Source organism: Dromiciops gliroides, chromosome X, assembly GCF_019393635.1.
Source record: "Dromiciops gliroides isolate mDroGli1 chromosome X, mDroGli1.pri, whole genome shotgun sequence".
Classification (NCBI taxonomy): Eukaryota; Metazoa; Chordata; class Mammalia; order Microbiotheria; family Microbiotheriidae; genus Dromiciops; species Dromiciops gliroides.
The window spans coordinates 1,197,295-1,208,518 of record NC_057867.1 but is presented as its reverse complement, the minus strand read 5'-3'; the positions used below and the strand labels follow the sequence as shown (position 1 = coordinate 1,208,518).

Here is an 11,224-nt window from a genome sequence, read left to right as displayed (position 1 = left end):
AAATCCTGCCAGGATGCTTTACTTTATTTTTTCCTCTTTTATTCTTACCTGTGACCAGTGAAAATCCTGAGAGACAGAGTTTCTGGAAAATTAATAATCAATTTATTTAATAGGCTAGCCAATAATAAATTAATGATCATTGGTCTCCCTCAACAACCAAAGACACCAGTGGAGACACTGAATGCCTTAAATATTGTTTGAAAGGGAATGCCCCTGACAGGAGAAATCAGCCCTGGCTGATGAACAACTGATGAGTAGGTGTGTTAAAAGTCTTCAGCTCCCCCTCCTGAGAATGTGGCTAGATCATGAGACCACCAGCAATCTGGACAAAGGAATCCATCTCTACCCAGACCACTCTGGGGGGTTTTCTCCTTCATGAGCTGGGTTACCCTAAACTCTAATGGAGGAGCACAAGGATGTGGGCATAATGCTTTGAGGCTGGAATTCATCCAGGTTAGATTCTGTTTAGATTCTAAAGAGAAGTGAGGTCTCCTACTCTGCTGGGGTCCTGCCCAAGATCCGGGAGAGCTTGTACCCTGAGGATTAGGCCAATCTCATCTATCATCTTTGTCCTATATAGAATGACTGATACACAGGGGCTGGTCCCTGGATGAGGAAATAAAAAAAACAATTAATAATTGGTTATTGGGGACAGCTAGGTGGTGCAGTGGATAAAGCACTGGCCTTGGATTCAGGAGGATCTGAGTTCAAATTTGACCTCAGACACTTGACACTTACTAGCCTTGTGACCCTGGGCAAGTCACTTAACCCTCATTGCCCCGCCTGGAAAAACAAACAAACAACCACATTGCCTCTTTACTCAAGCCTCCAATGGCATTGTATTAGATAGTATTGTATTTTACATTCTCTTCCACTCAAGTCTCTTCCCTGCTTGTCCAATCAAAATTTGCTAATGCCAGTCCTGGATTATGCCAATGCCAGCCAGCCTACTTGGTTGCTATTCACGTGCTGCTGAATGGAGCTGGAGAAAATCCAAACACCATGCTTACTGGTTACACTGCAGTGAGATGATCCTTTTACTTCTCTCTAATGGATTTGCTATTCAACTAAGCATGGAGTTTTCATTTTGGAGTTTCTTTCAGGAGGTGACCAGTGGATTCTTTCTGTCTCCATTTTGCCCTTTGATTTTAAGAGATGAAAGTAGTTTTATGATTTCTTGAACTATGTCTAGGCTCCTTTTTGGTCATGGCTTTCAGGCAATCAAGAGATACTTTACATCTCCTATTTTTCCAGTCTTTTAGCTTTATTTCAATATTTTTTGTTCTCTCGTGGAGTTGTTATCTTCTGTTTGCTCCATTCTAATTTTAAAGGAATTTGTTGCTTGGGTAAGGTTTTGTACCTCTTGCTTCAAGTGGTTAATTCCCTTGCCAATTCTTTCTTCCATATCTCTCATTTTCCAATTTTATTTTCTAGTGCTCTAGGTTCTTGCTGCTGCTTTCTTGGGGGTATTGAGTGTTGTGTTATTTTAGGCTCTCAAGGACAGTGCTGTTTCCAGCTTCAAGTTTTCTGATCCAGGGCAAAAGCTGACCAATACCCTCCTTGTCTGAGCTCTGCAAATTCCTCAATTTCCAATTATTTGCCACCATAAAAAGATATGCTATAAATACCTTGTACATGTAGGTCATCTTCCTTTTTTTCATCTCTTTGGGGTATAGACCTAATAGTTGTATTGCTGGACCAAAGGGTATATATAGTTTTATAGCCCTTTGGGCATAGTTTCAAATCGTTCTCCACAATGCTTTGGACCAGTTCACAACTCCACCAACAGTACATTAGGGTACCTATTTTCCTTCATCCCTTCCAGCATTTATCATTTCTGAGAGTGTGAAGTGGTACCTCAGAGTTGTTTTAATTTTCATTAATCATTATTAATCATTCATTAATTTTCATTCATAACCAAAAGTGATTAAGAGCATTTTTTTAAATGTTACTTTAGATAGCTTTGGTTTCTTCCTCTGAAAACTGCCTGTTCATATCCTTTGATCGTTTGTTTACCAATTGGGAAATTACCCTTATTTTTATAAATTTGTCTTAGTTCTCTATATATTTAAGAAATGAGGCCTTTATCAGAGAAACCTGCTGTGCACATTTTTTGTATTACCTCATTATCAATGGTACCATTTAGCAAAATGTTTCTTTGATTATCTCCCTTTATTGGGTCTGTTTTTGCTTTTGCTTAGTCTGAGATCATGATTGCCACACCTGCCTTTTTTATTTCAGCTGAAGTAAAATAGATTCTACTCCCTTTCTTTATTTTAACTGTGTCTTTCTGTTTTTTTCTTTCTTTTTTTGGGGGGGTGGGGGTCGAGCAATGAGGCTTAAGTGACTTGCCTAGAGTCACATGGCTAAGTCTTTCTGTTTCAAATGTCTCTTGTAAACAACAGATTGTTGGATTCTGGTTTTTAATCCAGGTAGCTATCTGCTTCCATTTTATGGGTGAGCTCATCCCATTCACATTCACAGTTATGATTACTTCCATCCCATTTTCTTCTGTTTATCCTTGTCTTTTTTGTCCTTCCTCAAAAGTTTTTTTTTTTTCTTCAGACCACTGCCTCCCTCAATCTGCTCTCCCTTTTATCATACCCCTCTCCCTTTCTCTTATCTCCTTCCCCTTCTATTTCCCTTTTGGCTAAGATATATTTCTATACCCACCTGAGTGTGTGTGTATGTGTATGTGTATGTGTATATATATATTCCTCCATCTTTCAACCAATTCTGATGAGAGTGAGGTTCAAGTATTTGTCTGCCACCCCACCCTCCATTTCCCCCTCCACTGTAAACACTCTTCCTTTTGCACCTCTTTTAAGTGAGAAAAATTTCCCCATTCTGCCTCTCCCTTCCCCTTCTCCCAGTGCATCCCTCTTTCTCATTGTAAGATTTGTAGAAGGGCAGAATATCCTGCCAGCTATGCCAGTCGTAAGACCAAATGTTCTGCACTGATATGCCAATTGTAGGGATACAGACCCCCCTGAGAGAATACTGAGACACCATGCCAGCTCAGTAGTAAGTATATGTAAGTTTATTAGCGGTTGTTGTTAGGCTAATTGGGTTGTTTGTGGGAGGTTACTCATGAGACCCAGTCCTTGGCAGAAGGACAGAATGGTGTGATGGATCCCCAATACCACCCCCAGGCCAGGTCAGGTATCAAATAGAAACAGAACAAAGCCAGGATGGCCCAGGATGGCCCAGGGTCACGTGCAAGTTTTCCCACGGGGTAGTTGGGGCTTCTTTTGCTGTTTACATTTGCTCAAAGTAGGGTAGTTTACATTCTCTGCTGAGACTTGAGGTCACATTCCTATACCCTCCACCTGTCCTGCTAATACAATCTTTCCCATAGTATCTTCCGATGCCAGGTTACCTAAGCAGTGCAAAAGTAGCTTTGTTAACATGGCTAAAGCAGAGGAGCCTAGCATTGAGGTGCATTAGAGGCACAAGTAGGGGAACAGCCTGTGGCAAGATAATCGCCACAACTGTGACAGTTTCCTTCCTACCCCCAGGGAGGCAAAGGAAGAATCACTAGCGTTTGGTGATTCTTGGGAGAACTGGCTTTCTGAACTACTCAGTATAGGCCAGTCATCCCGTTTCTGCCTTGCCTCCTGTTGTACTTTTGCTCATTCTGTCCCTCAATGCCTGGAGGAGATGGAGAAAAACTTTCACAACAATTAGCCTAAAAGTGGAGCCCCATTCTTTGGGTAGTGGTGGCTGCCGTTTCCTTGAAGGTTTTCAGAGGCTGGACGACTACTTCCCCGGGCTGTTGTGGAGGGGATTTTTGTTCGAAAACGGGCTAATCAAGAAGTGCCCAGTGTGGCAGTTAGGTGGTCCGGAAGGTGAGTCAGTAGTCAGAAAGGCCTGAGTTCCAGTGTGGCCTCAGACACTTCCTAGCTGTGTGACCCTGGGCAAGTCACTTCACCCTGTTTGCCACAGTTTCCTTATCTGTACAATGAGTTGGGAGGAGATGGCAAAGCACTCCAGGATCTGTTAGGAAAACCCCAAATGGGGTTACAGAGAATGGGACCTGAGTGAAAACGACTGCACTCGGCAGGGCCTCAGTGAAGGGACCAGACCGGACTCTAAGAAGCCAGAAGCTTTCAAGGTGGGAAGGGCTTCGCGATTACGGCCCGGAGAGCAGGAGACGCTCCAGGAAATGGAAAAGCAACCCCAAGCTTCCCGTCCCGTCCCGCCCCCGGGGGCCCAAGGCTGTCCTTGGAAGGTCTCGGCAGCACGGTGGCAGTGCGCCTGCGCCCCTGGCCGGCCGGCTGCTCGGCGGCTGCGGCCCGGCTCCCTCTCCAGCCCCGGGCCCGGGGGCCCAGCAGCCTTAGCCCAGGCGGGCCTCTCGCCTCCTTCCTAGGCAGTGCGCCTGCGCGCCGCCGGCGCCATTAGGTGAGGCCGGGGAGCTGGCAAGCCTCGGAGGCCGCTTTGAGTCTGCGCACGCACGGCTACCCAGGGCCTAGGAGGCCTGGAAGAAACCGGAAGCGGAAGTAAGTCCGAGGACAACTCTCGCTCGGAAAGCTCCCGTTGTTGTCTCGAAGGAGTCTCGAGATCCCGGCGCCGCCATGGTGAGAACGAGGGGCGGAGCCGGCCTGGGGCAATCCCGGGGGGCGGCCCGGGGGAGGAGGCTGAGCGGGTCCGGGACGAGCCCGGGGGCCTTCCTACAGGACGAGGTGGCTGGGGGGCCCCGCTTGGGTGGCTTTGGGTGTCTTCCGGGGAGGAGGGGGTACTACAGGGACGACGGAGGGGGAGGGGGGCAGCAGCTGCGGCGCCTCTCGGCCTCCCCCGTTTGGGGGGCTATCGGGAGAGGGGCGGGGCGACCAGAGGGGCTCGCAGCCGCGCGCCGCGCGGGAACCAGGTCGGCCCGGCCCGGGCCGGGGGGGGCGGGGCCGGGGGGGGGCGCTGGGCTGGGGGCGAGCAGGGGGGGGGGCCGCTGGGGGGGGCGAGGGGGGGCGGGCACCAGCCACAGCGGCCACAGCAGCAGCAGCCGCCGCCCCCCCCCAAGAGGCTAGGAGAGCTCCCCCCCCCAGCCGAAGGTGGTAGAGGTTAGGAGTGGAAGGAGCTTGGGGAAGGCGCTCCTCGAGGCCTCCCTGGAGGAGAAGGAAGGAAGCAAGCGGCAGGGCCCGGGAGAGCCTGGGGACAGGACACCCTATCGGGCTTCCCGCAGGAAGAAGAGGTTGGGGGGAAGGATTAAAGGCAACCCAAAGGGTTCCCCAGCGCTAGAAGAGGAAGAAGCTGAAGGGGCAGGTCCGAGGTCACCCCGAGGGGCTCCCGGGAGGAGGTGGCTGGATTGTTGTGAGCTTTCTCCCAGGGAGCTACTGCTTACAGGAGACTGGGGGAGCGTGGGGGGGGTGCAAAGAGATTCTCGGAGGAAAGTGCTACTCCCCAGAACTGGGGAGGTTCTGGGCAGCCCCGGGTACAAGTCCTTAGGTGGGAGCAGGTTCAAACTGGGGAAAAGAGAGAGCGCAAGGCAGTCCTAGGGGAGAAGGAATTTGGGGTCGTTTCTGGGAGGAAGGAATAAATGCTGGGGAGTGGAGTAAGCTTCCTTTGGAAGACTTAGGAGAAGGAAGGGGGGGCAGCATTCCTTGGAGGGAGACGAGGGAGTGATCCCCTCTTTCATTCCCTTACAGGAGAGTGAATTTTCTGATCCAGAGCCTGGGACTGCTGGGGGAGAAGAGTCCAAGTCCGAGAATGGAGAGAATGCTCCCATTTACTGTGTTTGCCGAAAGCCAGATATCAATTGCTTCATGATGTGAGAGCAGAGGGATATGGGGGAGGGCTGTGGCAGGGACAGGACCTGAGTTGGGCTCTGAGTCTGTGACATAAGGAAGATGAAAGAGGAGGAGCACAAGTCTGGATGTCATCAAAGGATGATGGGAGGGGCTGTGAGTGGGGTTGGCCTTCCTCATGGAGGCTTGGTGGATCAAAGCTGGAGTTCTGGGCTCATCTTGTTGGCCTCTCCTGGGGGAAGAGAAGCTCACCAGAGTTCTGCTGGAGGACCCAGATACTCTTTAAGGGAACGGAAGGGACTCTGAGCAAGTCCTGGGTTCCCATGTGATCCTCAGAGAAGGAATGGCATCAGGGTCAGACTTAACTGAAGTTGAATGTACTGGAAACGGAACCTCAAAATGTGGGGGACCAAACCTGTCTCAACTTCAGGTTCCTTCTCTCCCTTGTGCAGCGGCTGTGACAATTGCAACGAGTGGTTTCACGGTGACTGCATCAAGATCACGGAGAAGATGGCAAAGGCCATCCGAGAGTGGTACTGCCTACAGTGCCGGGGTGTGTCTTGGAGGGGTGGGCCATGGGGGTGACTGGGGCTGATTTTGGGGGATCTGGGGCATCACCAAAGGGGTCCCTTCATCTCTGTATGCCCTTTCTCTGGACAGAAAAGGACCCAAAGCTGGAGATCCGATACCGCCACAAAAAACCATGCCGTGAGCGTGATGGGGAACAGGAGGCAGAGCCCAGGGATGATGCAGCTACCCCCCGTAGGAAGGTTGCCTCTGAAATCCTTGTAGAGCCTGTGGGAAGTGGGCTCATGACCATCCCCAAGGGCTTTACCTCTCCCCCCAAGGCCCCACCACCTCCAGCACCTGGACCTGTACGAGAGGTACCCAACCAGGTAAGATGCTCCGAGAGTTGGCCAATCTAGGGCGTTTACTAGGGGGAGTTGGGAAGTCATTTGGGGGCCTAGGGCAGTAGGGGCTTCATTTACTTAGTTATTTGTTATGGGGTGTTTATGGTGATAAAGGAGTGTTTCCTATCTTCTCTCCTTCCTTACCCCGTCCCTCCTGTAGCAGATCAAACGGTCGGCCCGGATGTGTGGGGAATGTGAAGCCTGCCGACGGACTGAGGATTGTGGCCACTGTGATTTCTGCCGTGACATGAAGAAATTTGGGGGCCCCAACAAAATCCGACAAAAGTGCCGGCTGCGTCAATGCCAGCTCCGAGCCCGGGTGAGAGAGTGGGGGGGACCTCTGGAAGGTTTTGGCCTGGCCCCCACCTAACCGGGACCTCCCCTTGACCTCCTCCTGTGTTCTGTTTTTTTCTTTCTGTAGGAATCCTATAAGTATTTCCCTTCTTCGGTGAGTCTGGCCTCAGCTGTGGTGAGTGTTGGGGTTAGGACTGGAGCACATTCAGCTTCTTTGGGGTACTACCCTTATGATAGCCCCAAGTCCAGGCAGTGTTAATAGGGGGAGGTCCCCTTAGCCAATTTGGGGGGCACTTGCTAGAATGGGGATACTATTGCAAATTCCTCTGAACCATCGTCTGCCCCCTATTTCCTTCCCTCCCTCTTCCCCACAGTATATTGGAAGGACCCCTGGGAGAGTATCAGGACCCGAAGGTTCTTCGCTGTCTGACCTTTGACTAGACCCCTCTCCCTCTCTGGGCCTCACCTTTCTCATGTATGAGGGCCCTGCTGACCTGGTGTGCCTTTGCTTTCTCCACAGCAGAAACTTCTTCGGGCCCGGGAAGACCATTTCCAGATGCTAAAGGAGCCACCGGAGGCTGTGGCCACACCTGAGGCGCTCTCTGATGAGGACCTACCTCTGGACCCTGAGCTCTATCAGGACTTCTGTGCTGGCGCCTTTGATGACCATACCTTGGTGAGGGCTCAGGGTCCATGTATTTGCTTGTGGTAGGGAGACTATAGTTGGCCTCCAGAAAGATCCCTCGGGATCTGGTGGTCCCTGGTTAGATGCTTTATCTGTTTTCTCTGGAGTCTGTTCTCTAGCATGAGCAGCATGGGATAGGAACTCTGGGTCTGAGGACGCGGGTTGGAATCTGGGCTCTGCTACTGGACACCAGGAGGTCTTTACGCAATTTATTTCACCTGTATTTCCCCCGTGGCAAATGATAGTGTTGGATTGATACAACTTCAAAGACCTATTCCAACTCTCAACCTAGGGATTTTACGAATTCCAGGGAAGAGAAAGAAGACCCTGTTAGACAGTCTCCACATTCCCCACAGGGCCAGTCAGTACCTTCTTCCTTACCTGGTCCCAACAGAGAGGCTATAGGTTCAGTGTTCAATGCCTTCCTACCCCCAGCCATGGTTGAGTGACACCGAGGATGCACCTTTCCTGGACCCAGTCCTTCGGAAACGTGCAGTGAAAGTAAAACATGTCAAGCGACGGGAGAAGAAGTCAGAGAAGAAGGTGGGTAGCAGGGCAGGAGGTGGTGGTGGCGGCGGTGGGCAGTGGGGAGCTGTAGGGGAGGCTCACCGGCTTCCCCCTCCTGTCCCAGAAGGAGGAGAAGTATAAGCGTCACCGGCAGAAGCAGAGGCACAAAGATAAGTGGAAACACACGGAGCGTACAGATGCCAAGGACCCAGCCTCCTTGCCCCAGTGCCTGGGCCCCAGCTGTGTCCAGCCTGCCCAGCCAGGCTCCAAGTACTGCTCTGATGATTGTGGCATGAAGCTGGCTGCCAAGTGAGGATTCCCCCCCCCCCCAACCCCATCTCTTGCCCACATCACATATGGCCCGGCTCCTTCCCCAGAAATCTAGAGCTGGTGTGGGCCCAACGTCCTCTGGGGTCTTGCACCATGTGCATCCTGCCCTCTTACTCTGGCAGTCGCATCTATGAGATCCTACCCCAGCGAATTCAGCAGTGGCAGCAAAGCCCATGTATCGCAGAAGAACATGGGAAGAAGCTTCTGGAGCGGATCCGGAGGGAGCAGCAGGGGGCTCGGATGCGTCTGCAGGACATGGAACGGCGCTTTCATGAGCTGGAAGCTGTCATCCTCAGGGCCAAGCAGCAGGTGGTGCGGGAGGATGAGGAGGTGAGAGGAGCTGCACTCACAGGGAGCCCCGAGGAAGGGGGGGGTGTTCTCACTCTCACTGGGGCTCCGCCTGTCTCCTTGTTTTCAGAGTAACGAGGGAGACAGCGAGGACACGGACTTGCAGATCTTCTGTGTCTCCTGTGGCCACCCTATCAACCCCAAGGTGGCATTGAGGCACATGGAGCGTTGCTATGCCAAGGTGCCCAGCCCCTCAGAAGTTTGGGAAAGATGAATGCTAGGCCTTCTTGGCCTTAGGAGCGCAGCCATCAGCTGGGGGTGGGGCCTGGGCAGATGGGCAGGAGATAAGTTGATCTTTGGAGGCCTGGGGAGATAGGGAATAAATTCTCCACTCCTTTGGAGGACAGGATCCAGGCTCGTTTGGCCTAAGGAAATCAGAACTGACTGTGTTAGTGTGTTACCTGTGTTCGTGGTGGAGGGTGGAGGGTGGTATCGTAGCTGTCCTCAGAACAATGTGGGGATCAGACAGATTCTGTCCTTGGGCATCAGCCAGTGAGACTGGAAGGGGACCAAGCACCTGCTGACAGGGGTGATGACTACTGGCTCGCCTGGCCCTCTGGAAGAGGGAAGGACTGTCTGTTACACCATTGGGTCAAACTTTGTCTTCCACAGTATGAGAGCCAGACATCCTTTGGGTCGATGTATCCCACCAGGATTGAGGGGTGAGAGAGGGCACCTTGGGGCAGGGGAGGGGTGAGAAGAGCTGAACCATCTCAGATTTCTCATAATCATGGGGTTTCCCGCCAGGGCCACTCGACTCTTCTGTGATGTCTACAACCCACAGAGCAAAACATATTGCAAGCGCCTGCAGGTCCTATGCCCTGAGCACTCCAGGGACCCCAAGGTGAGTAAGTGGTGTTTGAAGTCAGCCCTGAGGATGTGGTCTTTCCCATTGTTCCTGGGGAGGATGTTTGTCAAAACCGGCAACAGTGCATCTCTAATCACTTGTTGGGCTTGTTTGGGGAGGGGCAGGTGCCAGCGGATGAAGTGTGTGGCTGCCCCCTGGTCCGGGATGTATTCGAGCTGACGGGAGACTTCTGCCGCCTGCCCAAACGCCAATGCAATCGTCACTACTGCTGGGAGAAGCTCCGCAGGGCTGAGGTGGATCTGGAGCGTGTTCGAGTGGTGAGGGTTTTCTGCTTGGGCCTACTTGGACTTGGGACAGAAAGGAGGCTTGAGCAGCAGGTGTGGAGGGTGGGCCCAGTGGGAGGCTCTGGAGGCATGGCCGGGATAAGGGCTTGGAGGGACAAAAGGAGGTTGGCGGGAGAGGTGGCCTCCTGTGGGAGCTGGGGAGAGGCCAGATTTGTAGGTAATGGGAGGTCCCCATATCATTGGTGCTCAAACTGAGGTCATTGAATCTGGAGAAAGCCAGAGATACCGAGGGGCCATTGGGGGCTTCTCTGAGGTTAAGCTTGCCCTTTAGTTGGGACTTAAAGGGAACCATGGAATGGAGGAGGGAGAGCATGCCAAGCATGAGGGACAGGAATGAGGCAGTTTTTCTGGGGGAGGGAATTGGGAACAACGTAGAGAGGAGCTGAGGCCAGGTCATGCATGGTCACCCTGGGTGCCGCTCATCCTCCCCAGAGGCCTCAGCCCCATAACAGCACCAACCAAACCAAACTGGTGGGTTTGGGGGAAGGACCGGGCCACACCCACAGCTCCCTGGCCGCTTCCTTGCTCCCTCTTCTCCTGTAGTGGTACAAACTGGACGAGCTGTTTGAGCAGGAGCGAAATGTCCGCATGGCCATGACCAACCGGGCTGGCCTGTTGGCCCTAATGCTGCACCAGACCATACAGCACGACCCCCTCACCACAGACCTGCGCACCAACGCTGACCGCTGAGCACTGAGGAGCAGCAGCCTCAGCCCCCCCACCCCCCCCAGGGCTCTGCTGCCTTCATCTGTCTAAGTGGGGCTAGTTCCCTTCCTTGGTCTGTTGGGCTCTGCAGTTAATCTTCCCTTTGTGCACTTGCCCCTTCTACTCCATTTTTTCCCACTGTGTCCTTGTTTGTCTCCTTGTATCTGCCTCATCCGGCCCTACTTCCTGACTCTTTAGCCACCCCTTCCTAACCTTGGTAGCCCACACTGCTCTAGTGACTGAAGCAGGGAGATGGAGGCCCCAAAGTGGAATCAGGGAAGAATTTGGGGGGACCTGGGGCTAAGGCTCCAACCTTGAAGTTTGTTCACAATAAACTTTGGAAGAAATATGTTTATGGCTTCTCCTTGCCTCAGTTGTTGTGTTTGACTGATCTCCAGACATCATACTGGGTGGGGTAAGGTGGAACTTCAGCTCAAGATTCCAGACATCCGGGGGTGCAGTGCTACAGACCGAGAAGTCATTGAGGTCTGGAGGGGCAGGGGCTCTAAACTGAAAACTGACCCACTTTGTTGGTGCTTCCTCTGAGGCTGGAA

The 11,224-nt window shown here is 52.3% G+C and overlaps 1 protein-coding gene across 8 annotated transcripts; it reads left to right on the top strand.

Moving 5' to 3' along the window:
- Positions 1–4,303: 4,303 nt before the first annotated feature.
- Positions 4,304–11,008, top strand: CXXC1 (CXXC finger protein 1). Of its 8 annotated transcripts, none has more exons than XM_043974834.1 (15): positions 4,304–4,682; positions 5,640–5,761; positions 6,191–6,291; positions 6,399–6,634; positions 6,813–6,968; positions 7,071–7,118; positions 7,464–7,619; positions 8,064–8,171; positions 8,260–8,444; positions 8,588–8,795; positions 8,884–8,994; positions 9,426–9,475; positions 9,561–9,657; positions 9,786–9,938; positions 10,509–11,008. In XM_043974834.1, the coding sequence occupies exons 1-15, from the start codon at positions 4,575–4,577 to the stop codon at positions 10,653–10,655; spliced, it is 1,986 nt and encodes a 661-aa protein (XP_043830769.1). In that variant the 5' UTR covers positions 4,304–4,574; the 3' UTR covers positions 10,656–11,008. The 8 variants fall into 8 exon arrangements, with proteins under 8 accessions (XP_043830769.1, XP_043830771.1, XP_043830773.1 ...); XM_043974836.1 differs by having other exon boundaries at positions 4,305–4,682; positions 6,810–6,968; positions 8,263–8,444; XM_043974838.1 differs by having other exon boundaries at positions 4,308–4,682; positions 6,810–6,968; positions 7,071–7,097; positions 7,467–7,619.
- The last annotated feature ends 216 nt before the right edge of the window (positions 11,009–11,224 follow it).

What these genes read in the sequence shown, in the direction of transcription:
- CXXC1 (XM_043974832.1), top strand. Translation starts at nt 4,575, where the DNA reads ATGGTGAGAACGAGGGGCGGAGCCGGCCTGGGGCAATCCCGGGGGGCG. An exon ending in CCTTTGATGACCATACCTTG is followed by an intron (nt 7,620 to 8,063) that starts GTGAGGGCTCAG and finishes TCCTACCCCCAG; the next exon opens with CCATGGTTGAGTGACACCGA. An exon ending in AGCACTCCAGGGACCCCAAG is followed by an intron (nt 9,658 to 9,785) that starts GTGAGTAAGTGG and finishes GGGGAGGGGCAG; the next exon opens with GTGCCAGCGGATGAAGTGTG.